This window comes from Maylandia zebra, linkage group LG3, assembly GCF_041146795.1.
Source record: "Maylandia zebra isolate NMK-2024a linkage group LG3, Mzebra_GT3a, whole genome shotgun sequence".
Taxonomy (NCBI): Eukaryota; Metazoa; Chordata; class Actinopteri; order Cichliformes; family Cichlidae; genus Maylandia; species Maylandia zebra.
The window spans coordinates 33,479,060-33,503,801 of record NC_135169.1 but is presented as its reverse complement, the minus strand read 5'-3'; the positions used below and the strand labels follow the sequence as shown (position 1 = coordinate 33,503,801).

At 42.8% G+C, this 24,742-nt stretch overlaps 1 protein-coding gene across 2 annotated transcripts; it reads right to left on the bottom strand.

Annotated features, from left to right (window-relative positions):
* Positions 1 to 167: 167 nt before the first annotated feature.
* On the bottom strand, positions 168 to 24,663 carry acin1b (apoptotic chromatin condensation inducer 1b). 2 transcript variants are annotated; one of them, XM_076881734.1, is made up of 18 exons: positions 24,493 to 24,663; positions 21,812 to 21,877; positions 21,621 to 21,732; positions 21,142 to 21,215; positions 20,365 to 20,889; positions 19,591 to 20,274; positions 19,354 to 19,430; positions 13,854 to 13,974; positions 9,025 to 9,070; positions 6,346 to 6,491; positions 5,720 to 5,866; positions 5,436 to 5,619; positions 5,164 to 5,309; positions 4,342 to 4,449; positions 3,916 to 4,023; positions 3,209 to 3,569; positions 1,613 to 1,710; positions 168 to 1,520 (listed from the first exon to the last, which is right to left on the bottom strand). In XM_076881734.1, exons 1-18 carry the CDS (start codon positions 24,625 to 24,627, stop codon positions 1,200 to 1,202), a joined length of 3,459 nt encoding a protein of 1,152 aa, XP_076737849.1. In that variant the 5' UTR covers positions 24,628 to 24,663; the 3' UTR covers positions 168 to 1,199. The 2 variants fall into 2 exon arrangements, with proteins under 2 accessions (XP_076737849.1, XP_024662003.2); XM_024806235.2 differs by having other exon boundaries at positions 19,591 to 20,889.
* Positions 24,664 to 24,742: the final 79 nt, after the last annotated feature.

The window sequence follows — 24,742 nt, the reverse complement described above, 5'->3', positions numbered from 1 at the left end:
GAGGCAACCAATCATTAGAATAGAAGGGAGCTAAAGGAGCATGTTTAAGTCTGGGTGAACAGGGTGGTTCAGTATGAGAATAAATAAGGATTATTTTTAACTGTGAATCATCCAAAGCTACTCCAGACAAGAAATGCATGTAAACAAAAACATCCCAGCAGACAATGTGATAACCAATTAAAGTTTATTCATATTTTTTTTTTAATTCTTGGTACATTCAGCACTTGTAGGAGGAAAAAGCAACAAAATCAGTTTTAAACTAAAAAAAGAAAATTTTAAAATTCTAACCATTACTCTATTAGAAGATAAAGATTTTTTATTTTCACCTCCTCTTAAATATAGGATCAGAGGAGGCGTTTTCAAATAGACATCAGTGCAGGGAAGGTCAGCTTCCCATAATCATCTGAGTATTTCATATCCTCTCCTTCTCATCCCACAAAAGGACAAAGTTAGGCATAATGCCACATCTCTCTAACACTACTGTCGCAGTGTCGAGACGTCACTCGCACAACAAGCCTTCAAAGGCTGAAGAAATAAACATGATTCCTCAAATTTCCAAGAAAACAAAATTAACTTATATCAACAAAGGTCGCCCATAAAGGTACATTAAAAAAAACAACAACAAAACAAAGATAAAGAAAAAATGTTTTGTGCTGAAGAGGAGAACATTAAAACTGATCCTAGAAAATATGTGAAGGTCAGGGATCTATTTTGGACTGGTTTTATTACAGGGCTGAGGAGGAAGGAACTGTGCACCCGCAGAACTAAAATAATGAGGCGGGCTCCCAAAACCTCAGTGGGACAAAAAAATGAAGAGGCGAGCCAGAAAACTACCGCCCTTCTTCTTTTCTTCAATCAAAGGGGAACCGACAGCACTGAAACAGAGACGAGGAGGAAACGCTACTCTCTACAGGAGGAAGGAGCCGGTGTTCTGCTGGAAGACGGAAAGAGAACGGAGGAGGAGGGGAGCGCGATGAACCGTCATGTTTCTGCAAAGGAATTTGTTAAAAAGATGGGGAGTGGGGTGGGTGGCAGAAGTGTGTGGAAGACAACGCTGGTGTCATAGTGGACGAATTCAAGCACAGTGGGGGCAGGTAGGGGAGGAGCAGACACCGAAACACCCCTGCCAGTGCCAGCCCGCTGCGTCCTCAGCTACACTGCTTCCCTCTCCAGCTTTTCCTGCGGCCTCCGTCCATCCCTCAGCGACGCCTGTCCCTCGGGTTGCTCCGACTACGAGACCGCCGTCCACTAGCAGCGCCCGGCGAAGGTCGTCGGGGCCGGTGGCTGCCATCCCTCTTCTTGTCCCCCTCACGGTCCCGATCTCTGTCTCGGCCCCGCTCTCTGTCTCCGTCAGCGCCTCGCCCGGCTGCTCCGCCGCTCGTCGCCACGCTGCCATCCTTCTCCCGGCCCTTCAGCCTTTCCTTCTCCTCCTCGCGTTTCTTCTCCTCCTCTTGCAGTTCCTTATGCCTTCGCTCGCGCTCCTTTTGTCGCTCTGTGCGATCCAAAAGCCTCTGCGCCACCTGAGAGGGGGCACAAACACGGCGCACTGTTCAGGTGCAAGTACAACCACACCAGTCACTCGACACTAAATGTCAACATGTGAAGGACCAACCTGCTCCTCGGTGAGGGGAAGCCAGTATATACACGGAGCTGTTTTGGTCTTGAGGAACAAGTCGTCTAACAGTTTGGCTGGAGGTTCATCTGCCTTCTCTGTCAGTGAGGAAACAGAACCAGGCTGTTACACATGGAAACCTGAGCGCAAATATACATGTGATTAAAGTTGTGACTCACAGACCACACAGCAAACACTGCTGCACAGTTGGGGGATGTGGGGTTGCTTGTGTTTATCAACTTTGGGTATTGCATATGAGTAAAGGGCTCGCTGGGAAAGAAATCTTAGTTACTTTGCCAAATTGTGCACCTTTAGATTTTATTTAAAGCAGAATGGGAGGCAGAGCCTTCAGCTTTCAGGTCCCTCTTCTGTGGAACCAGCTCCCAGTTTGGATTCAGGAAACAGACACCATCTCTAATGTCAAGATCAAGCTTAAAACTTTCCTTTTTCATAAAGCAGCAAAGGCTCCTGGCAATTTCCCATGATGCATTGTGTTTCTTCTTCACTCTGTGTTTATACATCACTCTGCTTTTAATCAATAGTTATTGTTAATCTCTGGCTATCTTCCAGTGTGTCTTTTGTCCTGTCTTCTTCCTCTCACCTCAACCAATAGCGGGAGATGGCTAACTCTCCCTGAGCCTGAATCTGCCGGAGGTTTCTTCCTGTGAAAAGGGAGTTTTTCTTTCTACTGTTGCCAGGTGTTTGCTCAAAGCTGGTCATCTGATTGTTGAGGTTTTCTCTGTATTATTACAATATAAAGCCCCGTAAGACATTCACACCAATGGCCTACTGGAGGTGGTGCTGTATAAATATAGTTGAACTCAACCCCCCTCCCATTCTGACCATTTTCACTTGTGATTTCATCACAAACCTTAAACTCACAAAGTGGAAACATCAATCTAATAAAACAGAGATTTGGATCCCTGTGAAAAAATTAAGCTTTCCCAACGCTGCCAAACTTGTGTCATCAATCCAGTCCAATTATTTTCTTCCCCACATTCAGAAGCCAATCAGCTTCTGCTCCCTGTTCTTTGAATCTCTTCCATCACTCCGCCTTTCACCTCCATCTCCACCTCATCCTGGCCACCACCAAAGTCCAATTCCTCCCACTGCTGGGACTCAGCTCAGCTGTGTAGCTTAATTTGAGTCTAATTGACAAATTATTTATCACAAGCTCTGAACTTCAGTAAATCATGTTCAGTTATCTCCACTGATCTCTCCTTACCGTAGCGTTTTTTTTGGTTTGTTTTTCCAAATGCAGGGTAGGACACAGATAAGTGGACCTGTGCAAATGGTTAGATATTTACAGGAGTGAGCCAAATGCAGCAGGAGTGCAGGGAGCAGTGTAGAGCTGCACAAAGAGATGGACACTGAAGCGTTAATGAGCCAATTTCTCAAAAGCCTCAGATTCTTTGAACCAGCTCCCAGATCACTCTGCTTCTTTTTAAATACATGAAGCTCATTTCATCCCCAAAAGTGACACAGTCGGGAAGCTTTCCGTGTTGATTAATTAATCATTACTGTCTGTTTCAGTAAGGTGTACTTGGATTAAACTCCCCCCTCCCCCACTGTGATACTCTTAGTGAGTTGTCTTACCCTTCTTATCAGTCTTCCTCTCCTTGCTCTTGGCCCTCTCTCTCCTCTTCCTGTCTCTGTCTCTGGATCTAGATCGTCGTCCATCCTCTCCCGGCCGTGCAAATTCCCGCACTTTATCCCGGTCCCATTCCCGCTCGCCTCGCGCCCTCTCTCGGCGCTGCATCTCCCTTTCTCGCTCTGCCCACAGATCCCGTACACCTCTGTCTCGCTCGCGTTCACGCTCACGTTCCCTGTCTCTGTCCCTGTCTCGTTCTCTGTCTCGCTCAGGCATCAGAGGGGGCAGCCGGATCGGTGGGGCAGCGGGCGGGGGAACAGGCTCCTCCTCTTTGTCTGGCTTCAGGACACCTTTGTGAAAGTCCAGCTGTTTGAAAACATAAGCAGGCAGGTTAAAGAGTAGCTGTGGAGAGATTATTAAATGCACACAAAGGTGCATTTATAGGTTTATTTTTTAAAACACCTCAATATTAGACTGCAACCAGTGAGGTCAAGTTATTTCTACTCACTAGAAGTTAAAGAAGAGGTAATAGCGAAGCCCTATTTTTCCTCAGTACATTAAAAGTAGCAGAAAAATGATCCATTATAATAAAATGAGCTCAAACCATGTTAAGGCTGGACTGTCCTCGCCACCACCCAATGTGAAGTCTTCAAGTTTTGTGTGTGCTGAAAGCAGTGCATTTTTATTTGTGGCATTTCTGGCTTGTTATTACCTCAGCCTGCTCACAGAAGTCCACGTTGAGGACCTTGGGATTGCTCGTAGGCCACTTGACTCTGTGGAGGGCAGCTCTGGTAGCGACAGCCTCGTCTGTTGTAGCGTACTACGAGGGTAGGAGGAAAGGAAACAGAGAGAAAACAACCCAATCACATCTCAGCCAACACAAGCTGTGAAAACAGGCAATGGCACAAACAGATGGAAGCAGATGGATGAGAATGCAGAGGTCAAAAATATTATGCAAATGTTCCTTGTTGAATTTTCTAACATATATTTGCAAAAACAAATTATCGAGCCGTTTGACAGATGCTGATTAGGAAACAATATACTTTAGAAACTGAGCGCTGCATAATTCCACATGTAGCTTGTTAACCACATGCATCCACTCCTGATGCAGTGAAACGGTTCATTTGGCAATACGTACTGTGACATAGCAGTGAGACTTTATCTTGTCAATCCAAAAGCCCTCTTCCACTACGCTCCCTGTACGGTTCAGCAGCTCCTTCAGCTGGCCCAGGGTGAAAGGTCGCACCTGTTGGACAAAAAAAAAAAAAAAGATTCAGACTTGAAGACATACTTTAATGATGGTCTGGTAAAGAAAGCCCTACCAATATATTATTTTTTTAATCGTTTTATGAAATGTAATCTGTATTTTCACCACTTTCAGCTGTATTACAGATTAAAGCTGCAGCATATTAAACAGGGGAATGCCCTAAGGTCACAGCTCAGACAATAACCCTTTTGAATTTAGGTAACGTTCTCCTCTAGTGCCACCATCAGGCCAAACAGCATATTTTTTCCCACTTGACGATCAAAGACGGCCATTTCTAGGTTTGACATCTGCTTACACCGTCAGCTCCTGTGTTTCTAAAGTGTAAGGCCACCTGAGATTACTGAGCCCTGGTGACCAACGTATAACCCACATATGACGCAAGCAACAAAAATCTCCAAATGGCAGTGATTAAATGTGTAACGTCTAGTCTTGTCACAGTCTGTTAAGTCATGCTCTGTGCCCCTGACTTAAGCTGATGCCTGACTACAACCTTAACACCTGGGTAAGCATTCCTGTCTGTAATTATGGGAAAGATGGTGATGATCATGTGATTACCACTGGCATACAATATATCCCATTCATGGAAAACTACAAAAGTTTAACTCTTGAACCTGGTATAAACACACACGATTAAGAGGGGAATTTTACAGATTGGGGAGGTGTGTGTGTGTGTGTGTGTGGTAACAAACCCACCAGGTTTGTCACATGGATGATGTTTGACACTTTTCCACGAGGTGGTGAGGGCTGCCTGGTTGTGCGGACGGGATCGTCGATCGTGACGGACACACCGGACTTCTGTTGACTTATGGAGCGACGCACCAGGCTGTCGCTGGGGGTAACTGTTGGAAAAAAAATGAGAAAGAGCCAGGAAGAGTGAGAGGGAATCACTGGAATGTTGCCACAGGCATGACGGAAAGCTGGAGGTAGCAATTAATTATAGCAATTAAGAATCCACAAACTTTCACCTTTCTTCGCTTCCCCGTCGAGGCTGACAGACGTCTGTGTTTCTGGGGCGTCCTCGGAAAAACTGCTCTTCCTGTTGTCTCTGGAAGTCCGACGTGGTTTCTCTGTCTCCATTTTCTCCACCTCCTCTTCTTCTTCTTCTTCTTCCTTTGTCTGTCCATTTTCCTGGCTGCTACCTGGGACAACCTGGAGAGGGAAAAAAGCCCAAAACAAAACAGGAACATGAAGAGAAGCCTTGTAGTTTCCAAAGTATTTCACTCAACGCCACCTACAGGCGTTCCCTTACCTGTGTGACGGTGCGTCGGATCTTGAGGCCTTTGTCTGGGTCGCTTCTGCTGGCATCCGGGTTCTCCTCATCACCAGACAACTGCAGCTCCTCTGGGTGAAGATCCACGACTGCCTCCTGGTTCACTTTGATGTCGGGGATCAAAGACTGAAGCGTAGAGATGTGGACAGGAGAAAAGAGATAAAAGAGAAAAAGAATTATGTTAATGTGGGAACATCTGACAGCTTCTCACACATTCTATTCAAATTTCCAAATTTTCAATTTCCTTACACAATTGTTTGATAATATGACACACCTCACAGCAGCAGTCGAGTGTAAAATGTAGGTGAAGCTTCCACCAAATGAAAACAATAAGAACACCTCATGATAAATCACTCTTTCCAATTTAAAACGGAAAATCTTCCCAAAATAAGTCATCACAATGTCAGAAGTGCTGGGTGTGTCTTCACTTTGAACAAGAATGATCATGTAAGTTTTGATCCGGAGCCAGAAAAAAAAAACGCTTCACTTCAATCAGAAACTTCTAAAAAAATAAAGTGTTCTTTCTTCTTACACCACCTTTTATAACCTTCACTTCTCTACTATCTGTTGGATGCCAGGTGCTCATCCCTGTGCTGTGTTGGTACCTTCAGGGAGTCCGTTGTAATGCTGATGGAGGGCTTCTTAGCAGTGACGGCCGTGCTGGAACCCCATCGCCTCTTTCTCCCCGCTGCGGTTCCCGTCTCAGTCTCTCCTGCTCCTCCGTCTGTGGTGGCGGGAGAAGTCTTACTGTCTGCAGGAGTTGGGGGAGAGAAAAAAAAAGTAATTTATCATCATGAAAGTGAGCGATTTGGCTTCTGGTGAAAAGGATTTCACTGACAAGTTACTGCAAGCTCACAGCCTGAAAGCAGCAATGATTGTCCAAATGCTTTTACCCAAATTGTTTTGGCAATGGTGGCAGTAAGTAATTTAGGACAAAATTCAGAAATGTAATTGAGAGATTAAACAATTTCCTTAACAATCTTCTAATACTGGACCATTTTTGTTTTGGCTTGCTTCCACAGAGAGTCTGCTAGAAAGCCTCTGCACACCTGCTTTCTCCTAACACAGAGCTAACAGGCAGCACTTTTTAAAGAGAGGAGACTAGGAATCCTGTAGTGGATAAAGGCAAAGTGCATTTCTGAGGAAACAAGCATGGACAGTATCCCTGCTGTAGCGTGTTGAAATTGGAGAGACCAGTGAGTAATTTTTTTTTAAACCCACTCTGAGTCAAACTAGCACACCATTTCATTTCTTTATCATTTCTTAATCACTGTGCTGCTACCAGAGCTATTAGGTGTGAACGGAAAACAAAAGATGTCATGTTGTTTTAATACCATCAACGCTACGATCCAACAGAGACTACATTCATTGGTGTACAGCACACACCGCAGAGGAGCAGCTGTCTCATCTCCAAGATATAACAGGGTTTCATCAGCTGTTCATTTCAAATATGGCAAAACCTTCAGTCACTGAGGTAAACGTAGACTTCTATGTTTTTCCTACTGACGTCAGTGCAGTTTTCCTCAATCTAAAGCTGTACTATTTAAAGTTTGTTCATGTAACAAGTGACGTGGAAACAGTTGACAACTAAATTTATTTTTGGTGTATGATCCAATCGCAATCAAGTGATCAAGTGTGGTGGGGTTTTTTTTTTGTGGTATGGACTAAATCTGGGATTTTGGCCCTTATTACAGGTTACTACATATAACCAATAGTGCAGGGAGATACTGTATAATAGTTTGGTGATAGCAGAACGCCATATGTGCCACGTTCCTTCTGTATTTCCTGGCAGGCTCTTTATCTGCTGACATCTGACAGATTTTTCACATGCACGTTTTAAAAAAAAAAAAATCTGTCTTCTGATGGAAAGACTAAGTCTGCTTTTAGGTCCCATAATAAGCAGGCTATGACAGTAATATCCGACACAGTCTTAGTAATCAGCGCACACTCACATTCAGAACGACAGTCATGCTCAAAAAACGCGAGGAACTGCGTTTCCAAGTAGGGTTAGGTTGTTTTTTTAATGTCCACACCTGCATGATGAAGTAGCGGTGCTCACAATCACCAGGTTTAGCCGGAAGATTTAAAGATCCTTTAACGCAGGGGTGTCAAACTCAAATACACAGTGGGCCAAAACTCAAAACTGGAACAAAGTCGCGGGCTAACGTTAATATTTATTGAAATATATTTAATCCTCCAGATATAGGAATGAATCTTTTCTTATGGACTCAAACACGTTTTGCTGAAAAACTGAATATGGAACAAGCAAAGCTTAATACTAAACAATATATATATTAGCTGTATAATACCAGTAGGCCAGCTCTAATAGTAATTTGGTTTGGCTTCGCGGGCCAAATGTAATTAGGCTGCGGGCCAAATTTGGCCCGCGGGCCAGAGTTTGACACCTATGCTTTAACGGGTTTTTAAGACTCTCTTATCTTTCTGATTTAATTTTACACTACAAACTCTCCAGAGCCCTCAGGTCCTCTGCTAGGAGACAGTCCCTAAAATTAGAACCAAGACTCACGGAGAGGTATCTTTTAGTTATTATGCTCCGGGTTTATGGAACAGTCTACCTGAAGACCTGAAGGCTGCCGAAACTGTTGAGATGTTTAATACAAAACTCAAGACCTTCTTTTTTTTAGCACGCCTGGTTAAGGTTTTTGTGTCAGTTTTATTTATTTTAATTTTTATTTATTTTGATTTTCATTTAATTATTTTTATTATACTTTATATTTACCCTTTACTTATTTTTTTCTTCTCTGTATGATAGGTGGGTGTCTAATGTGTAGACGTGGGTGTGTAGGAGGGGTGTTGAGAGAGTGCAGAGAAGGTGGTGTATGTGTGTATTTCAGTTTATTTTCTGCATCTTAATGCATAAAAATTCCTATAAAAATAAAGTTTTGATTGACTGAGGAGGCCAGGTGAGGGGAAGCCAATTGGAAGAAGTTCCCATCAGTTTGAATGTGGATAAACAGAAGTGCTATGTAGGATAAATCCATGGAGCTATGGTAGTCGAGTCCAAGAATAACCAGATAATGTGCTGAAATAAAAAAGGAAACTTGTGTACTGCAGTGTTTTTCCTGATTAGATGTTATTACACAGAGTTTACTTTTGCCATCTTGCTCATGCAAGTACACCGCTTAAAAAAAAAAAAGAAAAAAAAAAAAGAGTGTCTAATCTTTCACTTTAAATCCTGCTCAATCTATCGTCATGTATCCTGTAACATGGGTAAGGTTTCTGGTCCAGGATTCCAGGAAAAACGATATAACTGGTATACTTACTGGTCAGGGATATCTTGCGAGCAGCAAAAGCCTTAGGGGTGGTGCTCTGGAAAGAGAGAGAGACAGAAAAAAAACATACAGAAACCCCAGGGGTGCGGGGTGAGATGAGAACCGGGAGTCCAGACCCAAACAGGCATCAACAGAGACGAGGTGAAACAGGAAAAGTGGAGGAGGGGTGGGGGGACGAGGGGGTTAAAGTAACAGAAGCCCGGAGGCTCTAATTGTATTACATTAAAAATAAAAAATCTCTGGTTTATACCAAGAGGCTCCAGACACATTTCTGCCATCCACCTCTGCTCAGAGCCGCTGAGATAAATCTTTATGCTTCTTCACTTCTACATGCGTTTGACAGCAATATGGACTTTAAGAGCAAAGCAACTACAGGATCAGTATTAGGACACAAGTAGGGCAGCAAGATGGTGTCTATCTGCAGACTAAAGTCACAAGTAAGTCTTAGTAAACTAAAACAATTCTTCAGACACCAAAAAAAATTGGTGCCAACATTACATACTGTGGCAAAGTTGTGAAGTTTCAGAGGCTTCCTAACTTTACACACACTACTGCTGATGTAACGAGAAAGAGCTCGCGTTACTTTAGCAGCGATAATAAGTGAATGTAGAAGTATGTAAAGTCATGTTTACTAGCTTTCTACATGCAAAATAATTATTATTACAATAAGAAACACCCTACAAATATGTTTCACAATGACTACAGCTGATAGGATTGCAAATGTTCCACACAAACCCAACTATGGTCCTGACAGAACGAACACATTCAAATCACTGTTTTCGATTTAAAAGAGTTTCGCCATGTTTCAGGTTTTGATCAGTAGATGGCAGGAAGTGCAGGACCTTTGCTTCCTAAATAAGCCGTATGAAGTGGCTAGTGGCTTCCTGACAGTTTCATTAATTCCATTTTGTGCTGAGGGAAACATTACTGATCTGTGTTCTTCGACAGCACTATATTACTTAATTATCTCTAGATATTTTGCAGTGTGCAGGTAAACAAAATAAAACCCCAAATGCAAATACATAAGGGTATATTTTGTTTGCCCTCTTGTGGCTGCAAATTTGAATGGTTTTAACTTGTGTGGCTTTTTGTAACTATTATTCTGCGTTTACAGGGTGCTGATGCTGCTAATGCACTCGATAAGCATTAAGGTAATGGTGTGTAGCTGAGTCAAGTGGTGCAATTGAATGATGGTAAAATATTAGTGCTAATGAGCAGAGGTGGAAAACCAAGTGCTGAAGACGTACTAATCTGTAGCAGAACTATCAATACTGCAGTTGTAATTCACCTTAAAGAATGCATCATATTAACAAAAGGCTATTGCAGATCCACAGTCTGTGTTTAAATGTATACAGAGCACTCTCGGCTTGATGTAAACATATCAAATTGAACTGCAGTACACATGACAGTTCCAGAATTTTGGACTAAATTACAAGAGGAGGAAAAAAATATTTTATACACTAACTCCTGTCAAATATTTACACATTTTTAAATAGAGGTATAATGACAAGTCATTTCCTGGTACCATTTAACACCTGATTCCTTACTGGCCCAACCTCACGACAGTGTGCACTGTATCTAGGCAACAAGGATCCAATCAGAGAAGGCAGAGAAGTGAGGGCAGGGCTCGATTTGAGAGTGCAGATTAGCCACCAGGCAGGAACTGATCACCAGATTGGACTTTTTTTCTGGGGAGGACTTTTCTTGACTGACTGCTGGTCACACAGTCACGATTCAGTCTTTTTGAGGGGGGTGGCAGAGGTTTCAGAGCGTCTCTGTGGACTCTGACGGAGTCAGGGGAGGGATGTAGGTTTACTTTGTTAGAGTCCAGGATCTGTGACGTACATCTGATGAGTCTTTTGTTAACGCTTGAGGCTAGTGTCTTTCATTTCCATTGGTGCTTACATATTCTCCATTCCCCGTGGATACTTGGGAAAAAAATGGGATTTTCAACATGATAACCCCAGATTGTCTGTGATGCCTTCCAGCTCTTTTTTACCCATTAGGTTTCTGTAGGTTTCCAAGTATGCAGCGAGAGTCTTACGCTTGCTTTGAGTTCACCGCACAGAAGATCAGAATCAAGTCTCTTAACAGGAATAAAGATGGAAAAAAAATAATCCAGTCTTTGTTGAACTGCAATCCACGGCTGTAGTCAAAGACAGAGGGCTCATAGCAGTGCTAGCATGACTCCCCCCACACACTCGCATGAAACCATGCAAAAAAAATTTACCAGGGCCAAGCTGTGGGTGTAGCGAAGAGATGGATACATAAATAAATACGTAACAGCAACAACCGCAGGAGTCCATCTGCAAGGTCCACAGTAGAGAGAGAATATCACAATGTCACGGTGAGACATCCACTGAGTCACACTGGTGCTCACTGCAGGGAAAGAACGGGCAGCAGTTTGTGGAGCAGATCCACCCTTCCTGGCAAAGCGTAGATGATCAATACAACCACAGAAAAAGTGCATCACTGTGGTCAGATTACTTGTCCTTGGACAGATGTCTTTAAAAGTCTCTCTGTGTCTTTACTAAACTGGAACCATTCAGGAAAACTGTTGTGATCTTAGCTCAATATGAGTCCCATTTGAAAGGTGTGCCACACTGTCAAGGCAGATGATAGCTGCAGGCTTTACAAAACCAGAAATCCAGATGTGTCACATCCATAGATTTTTGTCTTATCCACAAAGTTGTCCAACAAAAACAAAAGAAAAAAAGCCCATGGGTTGTTGCTTACTAGCAGATTGTCTTAGTTGCTCCATTTGAAAGAGTCTTAAAACCCAAAACGGCGACAGCAGCATTAATTAGCAGTTACTGCAACAGTTCTCAGTCCAAAGTCATTACTCCACTCCACAAGCAGAGGGCAGCGTGGGAACAGAGGAAGCATCAAAAACCAAACTGGAGAACTGAAGTTTTGTCTGGATTTTGGAGGACAACACTTGCAGACTGTGTTTATCCTCAAAATGGCAGAAAGGGCTAGGGAGAGGGATACAGAGCATCAGACACCCTCCCCCTCCTTTAACCCTTCATTTATCACCACCACACAGTCCAGTCCAGAACAGAGAGCAGGCTTCCACGCCCTGTGGCTGCCGCTGCTGTCGGTGGTGCTCTGATGCAAGCTCCCATTACTGCTGGCTGACAGGAGGCCTTGCAGGCTGACGCTTTACTCAGTGCCATGGGGTTGCAGACTCTGGGCCTAACTCAGGTACCAGCGACGCACTTGGGCATAGCGGGACAGGACTTGTAGGAGAAGTAGGAGGAGGAGTGGAGGAGGTGTTGGTGGTGTTGTTGGTGGTAGTAGTAGTAGTACGCAGCAGGTACCAATAGGGGCAATGGAAGAGGCATGGGCACCTTCATAACAAAGCAATCAATGGGGTTTTAAACAGCAATCACACCATAAATATATATAGTGAGAGAGAAGTGTTCATTATGGGATACAAAGGCAAAAGATGAAAAGAGGTGGAGATAGACAGTGAGAGAGAGAGAGAGTGAATAAGACAAAAAGGGAGGCAGCTTGAAAGGAGCAAGAAAGAGGACAAAGAAACAGGGTGGAAGAAACAGCAGAAACAAGCCCTGATGTATCTCTACACACAATGTCAGGGTCCATTATTCATGCAAACCCAAAGGGGGAAAACAAAACCCACAAATACACACTCACATTGAAAAAGCGATAACAACTTCAAACTGCACAGAAGCTCACCAGAAAATCTAATTCGAGCACTTTAGATGGGCTGGAGTGTAATGCATGATTGTCCTTTCTAATGTTTCTGAGGGCGATGGATGAAAGCTTTATCCGACAAACGGGAGCTTTGTTAGCACTATCAACAATTCTCTGTGGTATAATTAGACTATAATGGTGGCAGTACTTGTAAAAATGTTGTCTGATGTGATGATGCCTCTTAAATACCCTGACACACCACGTGCAAGAACTTGTGCTGAGAAAGAAGTTATATATCAAATTTAATAGGAAACAAACTTAATGAGAATACTTAACAAAAAGTGACAATCGAGTAACTTTTAAAATAGTTTCTTACAAAAGGAAACAGGCAAAGAAACAGCTGTGGACACGATGGACAAGTAGTCCATTCTATTGTGCTTTCTTGATGGATATATGCATTGTAGTTGAAGATGTCCACACGCAGCCTCATATTCATCTGATGGTGATCAAACCAGACCCAACCAGACCCTTGTCACAACTGAGGGAGTAACTACAGCAATGTCAAGTGGGTCACTGTCAACTTGGTGTGTCAGGATCTTTAGATGTTTAAGGCCATTACCTCCCCCCACCCACACACACACACACTAATGGATATATAAGCATGCACTCTCTGCAGCATGGATATCTATTTTAAACACAGTATAACCATCAATACTTTCATTCCAGCAGCTTTTGCCACTTAATGTACCTCTGCAGGGCCCACACAAACAATGGACATGTGTGAGAGATCATCTAAATGAATGAGCTTGTTATGAAATATTAGTTGAATTAAAAGCAGATGGAAGGGATGAGGTGATTCCTATTTAACCCTGGACCCAATTCCAACTCAACCCCAGGTCATTCACACTAAACATTTGTGCAAAAAATATCCAGTTGAGTGATTTGTCTATTACGATGCTTTAACTGATGAACACACTGTAAAGTCAGATTTAATCAAAGGCGAAAAATACATTAACGCCTGCAAAGAAACTGGGGTGTGTTGGTTTTGAGTAACCCATCCTTAAATTACACTGATAATTAAACATGCTTGTATATGAGTGAGGATGCAGGTTAGTGGGAGACAGGAAAAGACCCAGGCTCCTACACCCTCCCAGTGACCTTACCTCCTCATGGCGGCCCTCACTGTTCTCAGGCTCAGCCCCGGAGGCTGGCTGCTGGTCCATGGAGCTCTCCGAATCTGGTTCCACCTCCGTCACGGCGGCTGCACTGGGCTCCGACACCTCCCTGCAGGAGGAAAACAGTGGAAGAAAGGATAAGAGTGAAGGTTATTTCCATGAAAAAAACCCTCACATTGACCATAACTACACAATCAATTATAATAAACACATAGGCAACTTACAGTCCAAGCCGTAAACATTTAGCCAGTGACAGTTTTTTTTTAAATTTTGTTTCTGTAAACCACCCCAGTGGATATGAAATGCATACTTTTAGCTTTCATGAAGGGGGTTTTACAAGGTTAACATATTAACCGTTTAGGGATTACAGAGTCTTTAAAACATTTAATGTCTGACATTTATGTTGTCACATCCAGCTTTGCATAAACGTCTAGAAAGTCTCAGATTTGCAACATGCGTGAAAACAGCTGGTGAATCTCCTGGGATCGAGGAGGGGTTCACACACATACACGGTGAAACCGAGAGCAGAGAGAAACTACTGTGACCATAAATTACAGTTAAAAAAAAGAAATTCCCAGTATTATTTTTATTTGATTGCTGGGGAAGGATGTCCCACATGGCCACATTTTAACAAGCATAGAAAGTAACCAGTGCTGAGGCTCCAATCAAAGACAACTGAGACAGAAATGAGTCCGGCAGCTATTAATGTCTAAGCTGTTGAGGCCTGGGCAGTGTTAGGGTTTGTATAATAGGAGAAAAAACAATGTGTAGGAAAAGAGAGGAAGGGTGGTGAAGGCCAGTGATCTGGGTCACTCCTGCTATAAATAACTCACCAGCTAACTGACACCCAGGGTCACAAACCTTTCTCAGACTAACTCATACTCAGACATAACCTCACAGAAGACTGTGTGTGGTCTTCATCTTATCCATTTGGATCATTGTGGGGGTAAAGAAAAGTATAACAACACCTCTGATTCAACCAATAAAAGCCATGAACTGCGGTTAATGGAGTCGGACCTCACACAGTCAAATGCTTCCCCTCATGTTGTGATATTTTATTACTCATATCTCAGATGAAGATAAAAACAGGAGATGGCATCATTATATTTTTAGCTACCCCCTCAACTCCCCCAACCAGCATTATCAGAAGCCGCCTCCGCTGCCTCCATGTGATGCCACGGGCAGCGAGGCAGCACCCTGTAGGTGGGAGAATCACATCCTGTAGCATCCTTCACTCTAATCACCGTGCTCATCACCCACTGCTGTTCGCATGCTTATTTGCATTATATGTAACAGGACACACTGAAAAATGCTTCTCAATACTAAAAAACCTGAAGGCAACAAAAAGCCTGTTCAAGATGCAAAAATCTCCAACACGTTTAGGCACTAGTTCAATGCCATTTATTCAACAGCCTGTGCAGAAAAACAGCAGTGATAGCTATAACCTCCAGAAAGAAACAAACAAATATGAGCAGTGCATGTGATGTGTGTTACATGTTTTTAATTCACTAATTATTGAGGAAAAGAATAAAAGTTGCCTATTAAATCTTTAAGAATAAAGTAATGTGTGTCTATTCCAAAAATACTTATTCGATCATTATAAAAGGCTACAGGATGAAACTCCTTCATTTTTGTTTGTTATCCACACAAGTGACTCATTGATTAGTTTGTTAATGCCAAAAATATGAATCATGGTTATAGGATTGTGGGTCAGTATTAAAACAACTTATTTAACAAAAAAAACCAAACAATTAACTTAATTAGCATTTATTACTAGGCAAAAAAGACTTTAATGGGTTTAGCTTTAAATCTAATTTACACGAGATAAAATGAAAAATAAAAACTGGCGTATTTTTGACTCTAAAGCCCATCTCACAAGGGCAACGATCACGTGAAGATGGAGGTGGTAGAAAACACAGGGTCATCTCCTTCAGGTTCACCTACACAAATCTCTTTGTGACTTCTACTTCATCTACACAGATCTGGCCGACCAAAGTCTTTCTGATATCTTAACCTGCACTAAACTAAACAGCAAGCGAGTCTGAAGGACAGTGTTTGAAGAACAGGGTCATATTGGGTATATAACGCATGAAGGAAAAGCTTTTTTCAATCATTTTGTTTTCAATATATTTGGAAGGTTTTACACCCATAGTCACTTTGGGTGAGTCACTTTTACCAAAAGGCATCAAAGAACCCCTTCAGCGAGGTGTTAGCTGTGGGTCTACACATTCAAATCCATGTCTTTTAAAGTGACAACAATCTCGCTATAATCCAACAATACTTACTCAAACATTCTCACAAGTCTTGGTTAAAGACAGACAAATCTTAGCTTTGCACATTCTCCATGACATGTAAGACAACCAGTGTTAAGTTTTACTGCATCTTTTAGAGGAAGGGCTGTAATGTTAGTCTCAGTACTGAAATCTACCCAGGGCAACAGCAGAACCGGTTTCACCTCTTCTTCTTGAGATTAGTCACCAGCAGGACAGTCATGAAGACGACAGCATTCCCTTTCCTCCACACAACACACAGACTACACATTTGCTCTAGGTGTTGGTTTCATTGTCTACGGGTGTGTGGGCAAGGCCAGAGGAACACCTGCATCGGCTATAAAGGGAAGACAGATGTCAGCTAGAAATACAACCCCCGCTTAAGATCTTAAGACGAATGACCACAGAGAGAAAGAATGAGCAGCTTTTTCTTCTCAAGTAACACATTTAAAGCTCCCTCTCTCGCTACTCAATAATCTTGCAATAATGTCACCAGTCAGGAATGAGGAAGCCCGTTAAAAGGTGAGGAACAAGATCTGTAAAATGTTGAAGCATAACGTTTTTTCATATTAACGTTAAATGGATTTTTAAAAAAGCAAGCGGCTCAGGGCCAATTTAACAAAACATGGTTTCCAATCAAACTGGACATACAGTCAGATCCCAGGGGAGGAGAGCGAGAGTGCTGGTACCAGCTGGGACAATTTTATCACACCATAAGGGACCATTCACACTGACTCTACAGCTAACAGATGTCTGCTTTAATGATCTCCCTTGACAACAGTGAGATCATTAACAGCTACAGCAACACAAAGCCAAAAATGCAAATATTGTTCACTGTCATTTAAGCATCAAAATGCATGCGGAGATTAAACATAAGTGTGCTTTTAAAGAGATATTCTAAAACAAGAGGGGGGTGAAAGTCCTTTATCTTGGCTGCAAGCATGCCAGGAAAAATACGAGGTCAGAAGGAAAGATGGAAGAGGAGAAATCAATGTCCACATACTTCTCATCACATCCTGAAATCTGAGGACATTATTTATTCATCAATAGCTCCTTTAGTGCAAATTTAATTCAAGGATTGTTCAAAGAAAGGAGACCCCCACTTTCCCGCTCTGAAAAAAAAAGTCTTCCCTTGCTCCTTCACCCAACAAAAGGCTTTCACCGCCGTCCCCACCCCCGGTCCTCTTCACATGGGCGAACACGCTCATAACCAGGCCAATGTGGACACATGATATGATATTCATCAGCCGAGCAGGAGCTGCTAGCTTTTCGGCGCAAAACGACACGCCGAACCCGGATAACGTATCCCGGCAGATTTCTATTTAAGTGGTGTGAAAGTACAAACGGCAACCTGAAGCCTTGAATCGCCCTCTGGCTCCCTCTTACCCGTTTTTGTTGCCTTCGGACAGCATTATGGCCGGCCTTGAAAGGAAACCCCCGGGGATAAAAGATGACACCGTGCCGCTGGATGTTATTTCGGTCAGGCGCTGCTTGAAACCGGCAACGCGAAATTTAAAAAATATCCTGCTCGTATGTTTCAATTACTGATTAGCCATACACTGCGTCGGTATCAGGGATGCACTGCATGCATGACGGCCATGTTGGCTAGCGCGAAAGAGCAACGGCTACCTTCCGGTCTGAGATTTCCAAAATAAAAGCCCAATTTAACGCCCAACCTTGGCGCATATCGAAAGAAAAAGTACTTAAACTTTAACGCAGCACCAGAAAAGAAAACTACATAATATGTGCTACAAGAAGGAAACCATTAAGATATGTTTAGGTTTAAATGAATAACTTTTTAGATATGTGCCATTAGATGCCCATTAATTACATATAACACTCTTTATGTCACCAAGCAGGCTTAAAAATAATCTTTATCAATTAAACTACTAGTTTACTGGGATAAAACTCAAGTTGATTGCCATTACAAACATGCACACCAATTTATCTACCATCACACATGATTCTGAATTCTTTATGCATGAATAACTACTACAGCAATATAGTGTTTATATAGCAATAATTGCTTGACAATTACACAATAAACACTGTGTTTTAACCCTGGGTGTGACCAGAAGTGGCTTTCGGTAGCATGTTATACAGCCTTGTTATAGATATAGTAAAGCAAAATAAGCTGAAAGGCCTATTCCTCTTCAGTTTCCACTTTCATGTATAGGCCATCATAAACCTTGCTGACAGTAACATAATAGTATTGTGTGTATATATATATAATATGGCCCATCGTCTGTGCAGAAACATTACACACAGCAACTGCATCGCTCCGGTGAGCCGAGATAAAGACACACAAAAAAAATGACATTATATTTTTCGGTTTGTGTTCTTCAGCCATTGTAATCATGAATAGTTTTTATACATTTTCAATAGCCCAAAAGCACAGTGGCTATCACGTGCTGCAAGTACAGCACCTCACGTCAACTATCAGAAAATCAAACACACAAACACAAACAGGACATACTTTATCGTAGCCTCATATGACAACCAGAGTTGTGATTACAGGGTTGACCAGGTGCAAAAGATTTTCTGATTTTAACATGAGCAGCAGCTGTTGCAAGTTTGTGAAATACTGCACTAGGTGTTCGATGTGTGTATTTTTCTGTAGCGACCCAAACAACCCAAGCAGCTCAAAACTATCAGAGCAAGGGTTTTAATGAAGAGCTTTTAACTGTATTTTAATGGTTGTAAGAAGAACTTCTAATTGGTCAGGGTGCCTCACAACTGCTGCATATACCATCACAGGCCTGAGCACATGGCCAATAAGCTTGTCCAACATTGGCTATGCTGAACCCTGCCTGACCATATAACTATGAAATAGAATCACGATCTACGATACCCAAAACATCCTGTGATTTAAGTGAGGAAGACACAGTTATGAGGAGAGGAAACATGAAAGAAACAAGAACAAGAAGATGAAAATTGACCTGGACATCAGCAGCCAGTGAGCATCTCTTTGTAAATCCATCACCAGAATTAGTTACCAAACTCTGTGAGGTTATTCCTGAAAAGCGATTTATAAATCACTTTCAGAAATCTGGAATACAGGAATCAAAAAAATGGAACCACAAATTAAGTCCCGGTGTTTGTCTATTGTATGGTGAACTGAAAAGTTAAGCTATGTTGAAGAACGTAAAGCACTCATTTTAAGAGTGAGGGTTAGGATTGCTGTTCAGGTTTCATATATTTTAATAAAGGTTGCTTACCTTTTGGAAAGGTGTGGTGTCTCTGCCCCTTTACTCGGGTCAGCTTTTTTCTCACCATCTGCTTCTTGGTCCACCTTCTGTGAGATGATTCAAAATAAAAACAATAAAAAGCTATATAGAGAAAAGAGATTCAGCTTCAAAATGCTCTTCACTCTGAAGGTTAAATTTCTTCTAGTGCTACAGATAGTTCACGGTTTCTAACTATTCCCTGATATCCACAACAGTTTATTTACTAACCTTCAGCTTCCTGGCAGGTGGTGTTTTATCCTGAGAGGAGGACGATTGTGATGATCGTGACGACGAGTCTGATTTGGAGTCAGAATCTGATGAAGAACCTGAATCTTGGACCTCAGTCACCAGCTTCTTGTCTTCATCTGCTGTCTTCTGTTTCTTTTCCTGCTCCTCCTTTAGCCGTTTCTCCTCTCTTCTCTTCTCCTCCTCCTGTTGTTGTTTCTTCTCTTTTTCTCGTTCCTTCTCACGCTGTTTCCTCCCCTCCTCCATTCGTTTCCTCTCCTGTTCCTTCTCTTCTTCTAAGCGTTTCTTTTCTCTTTCCTGTTCTTCTTCCTTCCTTCTTTCTCTCTTCTGCTCCTGCTGTCTCTCCTTGTCCTCCCTCTCCTTCAGCTGCCTCTCTTCCTCCATCTTCCTGTCCTCTTGTTGCATCTTTGTCTCCCGTCCTGGCTGTGGGGATTCACTGGAAGACTCAGCAGTGGAGTGTGCAGTCTCTCCTGACACACCAGCCCCCTCTGACTCCATCTTGTGTACAAGCAGAGAAAGGGGCCCTGTCCCACGTTTCACGCGTGGTTCGGGACTGCTGGAACGAGAACTTGAGTCAGAATCTTGCCTCTGCACCTTGGAAGGTGGGAATGACACCACCCTTTGGCTGCGTCCAGCTTCTTCACGGTCATCTGGGTCTGGCGGGCTCTGCTTGGGAGTGTCAGGAAGGGGGAACAGATTAGGGGGTGGAGAGGGAGGAGGTGTGGGGTGGCGCAGTTGCATGGGGGTGTGGTGTACCTGTGGAGGTGGGATGTGCTGCGGAGGTTGAAGTTTGCGTTTGGATCTTCCAGCTGATGATGGGACGCTGGGTGGCATCTGCTGCGATGGGGCAGGTCCCCTGCTTCCCTTTCGGACCCCACCGGGACCAGGCCCCCAGTCCTCATCATCATCACTCTCATCATCACCATCATCACCTTCATCACTATCCTCATGGACATGGCTTGATGCTGAACCCCCAGCAGATCGGCTCAGGTGGAGCACAGAACGAGCCGATCCTGGTTCACTCGGTGCGGTGCCTTCCTTCTCCTGAGCTGGGGGTACTGCTGGGGGACAGTCGGGCTGTCCCAGAACGCGCACTGACAGGGAGGCGACTGCACGGGGAGGAGAGGGTGCTGGTGGCTCCTTGTGTCCTTGGTGAAAGGTGGCTCGCTGCATCCTAGCTCCTGGAGCGTCATGGGCCTCCTGGTGATGAAGGGTGGTGCCATGACCTGTCACTGAGTCTCCTGCCCCTCTCTCCTCAGGCCTGGCCAGAACCTGACGTGGCTGCGCACAGATAACTGAGTCAGTGGGAGACGAAACATGATGACTTAATTCTGCTGATGTATTTTTTAAAAAAATGAGTTTAATCAGATTAAATCTGTAATCATTAGAAAAAAATAGTTTATATCATGCAAAAAGCACCATGCTATTATTTTTGTTTTGGTACACAGAATGTTGACAAATGCGGAAAATCTGATTCTTCTGTACCTTTCTGCTCCACAGGATAAAAGCTTTGTTTTCCTCGAGGGTACTGACCTTGTCAGAGGCATAGGAGGAGCTGTCATTGTCCTCCGAGTGTTCTTCATCCTCCTCAGGTACAGCTGGGCTCTCTGAGAGACAGAAGCACGAGGCAGAGGTTAAAAGTCGACCCCGGTCTGAGAATTATACTCCCAGGACATGCCTACTGGATCTCACACAAGCAAAACTTTTCTAACAATAACTTGTAATGATTTCTTTTCCTCACACCGAAAAAGAGAAATAAAAACTTGAATCGTTTTTTAGAGAAATTCTGTCTTAATGGCTGTGAAATCAGAGATTAGAGTGTAGTTTTTCCCATAGTGTGAAATGCTCATTTGACAAGCCACTGTAGGTTTTACACATTTATTTAAATGTTATTTTTAATTTTTAAGCACATAAAGTTAGGTAAGCAAAGACGTTTGACCACCAGGGAGTTTTTGCGAGTCGTCTGAGCCAAAGGACGGGCCAAGTGTGTGTTTGTGGTCTGAATCTTTTACCATCAGCGTCTTGCCCCTGCTGGGCCTCTCTCTCCAGTCTCTGGCAAAGGAGCTCTTGCTGCTTGGCCAGGTACTGCTTTATGAAGCTGTTTTGGCACATCTCCTCTCCTATCTGTAACACAGCGTTTTTAAAACAATGTGACATTGTGTCAAAACATCACCAGACTACTGCAGATTTTAAAATCTCCTACCTGAGAGTTGGGCTGCAGCCCACTGTGAGAGGACGATGTCTTCTGTAGGTTCTCCAGCATCAGAGCCTGATGGTAAGGAGGAGGGGAGGGGAATTCATTTAAATGTTAACGTAATGCCAGAATGAATATTAAAGAAAACTGTAAACCAGATACTAGAATTCTGAGTCCTCTAATTATAACGCTTGTTATACCTGTTGACTTTTTGTATATTTAAATATCGCATATAGGTTTGCATTTTGTGCACAACATTAAAAAGGCAGACCTAAACCCAATAATAATACTAAATGTGCCTACAATGTAAGATACTTAATAAAAAAGGGCACTTTAAGAATTGTAAAAAGAATTAACATAAATGCATGTATATTAACTTAATAGTCTATTAATCACATGCAATAAATTTATGACTAAAAAGCATCGTCACTCCTGAGCCACTTTATTAGGTACACCTGTTTAATTACTCATTGTCACAAACATCTAATCAGCCAATCACAACTCAGAGCATTTAGGCTTGCAGATATGATAAAGACAACTTGCTGAAGTTTAAACTGAACATCAAATGGGAAAGAACGGCAATTTAAGCGATTTTGAACGTAGCATGGTTGTTCAAGCCAGATTTTCCCACACAATCATCTCTAAGGTTTACAGAGAACGGTGTGGAAAAGGCAAAATATCCCGTAAGCAGCAGCAATGCCTCGACAGCAGAGGTCAGAACGGTGCTTCAAGCTGACAGGAAGCCAATGATTCCCTCAAATAACCACTTGTTACAATTGAGGTATGTAGAAGAGCATCTTAAATGCACAATATATCTAACTTTGAAGCAGATGGACTACAGCAACAGAAGACCACACCAGGTGTCACTCCTGTTAGCTAAGAACAGGAAACTGAGGCTACAATTCACATGTCTTACACAATAGATGACCAGAAAAATGTTTCCTGGTCTTATTGGACTTGCTTTCTGTTCCATTATATGCAAGGTAGGGTCAGAATTTGCTGTAAACAACATGAAAGCATGGATCCATCCTGGCTTGTAACAATGTTTTCGACTGGTGGTGGAGGTGTAATGGTGTGCAGGATATTTTGTGACACACTTTGGGCTTTTTATTACCAGCTGACCATTGTTTAAACACTATAGCCTACCTGAATATTTTCACTGCTCGTGTCCATCCCTTTATGACCGCTGTTTAGCCATTGTGTGATGGCTGCTTCCACAGGGATAACACACCGTGTCCAAAAGGTCAAATCATCTCAATCCGGTTTCTTGAAAATGACACTGAGTGTACTGTACTTAAAATGACCTACACTCTCACCACATCTCAATCCAATAGAATAACTCTGGGATTTTGTGAAATGGGAGATTGCCATTATGGATGTGCAGCAGACAAATATGCAGCAACTGTGTGAACTTATCTTGTCAATATAGACCAAAATCCCAGAGTAATGTTTCCAGCACCTTGTTGAATCTTTGGCAAGAAGAATCAAGAAATTCAAAAATGAAGCCCAACCCAGTACTAGCGCTGTCTAACTAATGAAGCATACATGAGTCTCTCTTTATACATTCTCTATTGCCTAAATCCTAAAAGATCCAAGATGTTTGTTCGAAGTAAAGAGAAGACACTTTCCATCAGTGCTTTTTCTGTGCAAAGATAAACTCTGAATCCTGACTGAAGCGCTTCATATAAACACATTCATTCACCCTGTTGAAACCCCATCTGGCGTGTGGGGCTCAACAGGGTGCTAGTAAGGTGTACCTGATAAAGTAGTTAGTGAGTGTGTATTAAATTCTTTGACAAGAAAGGCACATAAAAAAAACTTTAGGCATCCTACACATCATTGTTTTGAATAATAATTTGAATATAGGTAAATCACAATAAAATTATTCTCCATCAACAAAGCCTTAAAGAGACTTTAAGAGCAACTCTATTGCTTTAATCTTATCAGCACCGTATTTTTTACTGTATGCATGCTGATATCAGTTTATTTTAATACTGTGCCGTTAACGCACGGTTTGAGTCAGATATGGGGAGTTTATATCGCAATCAAGAGGTGTTGCTTCACTATAATCTTATGATTAAAATAAATACATAAAGCAACGTATTATTTAAAAAAAAGACCAATCAATTGGTAACATATTTTTTAAATGTGACTTTAGCGAAGGAGATGATCCCGGTTTTTAACGGTGAAAACGGCGTTTACAAAAATATAAGTTGAAGAAAATTTGAATGAAATAGCTGTTGGTTATGCGCGGAATGTGTTTACATCACGAGGCGCGCCCCCCGTAACCCTAATACACACGCGCACGCACACGCAAGCACGGTGCGCGCGCGGGCACTGTCATGTACACTATGTGCGGCTGTTGGCTTGCTTACTCTCAGCTTAGGCCTGGACTTGACAGGTGCACAGTTCAACTGTGTGCAACACGGTGCTCTGCGAGTAGTTACGAATTAAGTCCGAACTCGGTAGCCGGGCCGTCGGGTTAAACTGTCAGTTACAACCAGTCGAAGAGGAAAACTGTTGTTTATGAGTAATAACGCGTGCACGGCGATTTATGTATTCCCGCTTCACAGCCCACACACATACACACATCGTTACGGCCTCTACTGTTAACCCCCCCACTGTCTCTCGCCTCCTGCTGAACTTGGCCAGACTCGGCACAGACGTCCGTAACGTGAGAGAAAACTTACCCCTTTGAGTCGCTTGATAAGTGTGTTCTTTTGTCCGCTTTTTGGGAGGTTTCTTTGCTCCAGAGCCGCTTTCAAATCGGCAACTCGGAGCGACTGAAGAGGTTTTCCATCAAGCGTAATATCTTCGTCCGCCATTTTGCTCCCTCCGCTTGTCTAAACTCCGTCGCTACGGCTGCCGCTCGGCGTCACAGCTCGGGAGTTTCCGGAAGCGCTCGGCTTGTCCGAACGATCCTCTTACCAAAATGTTTTT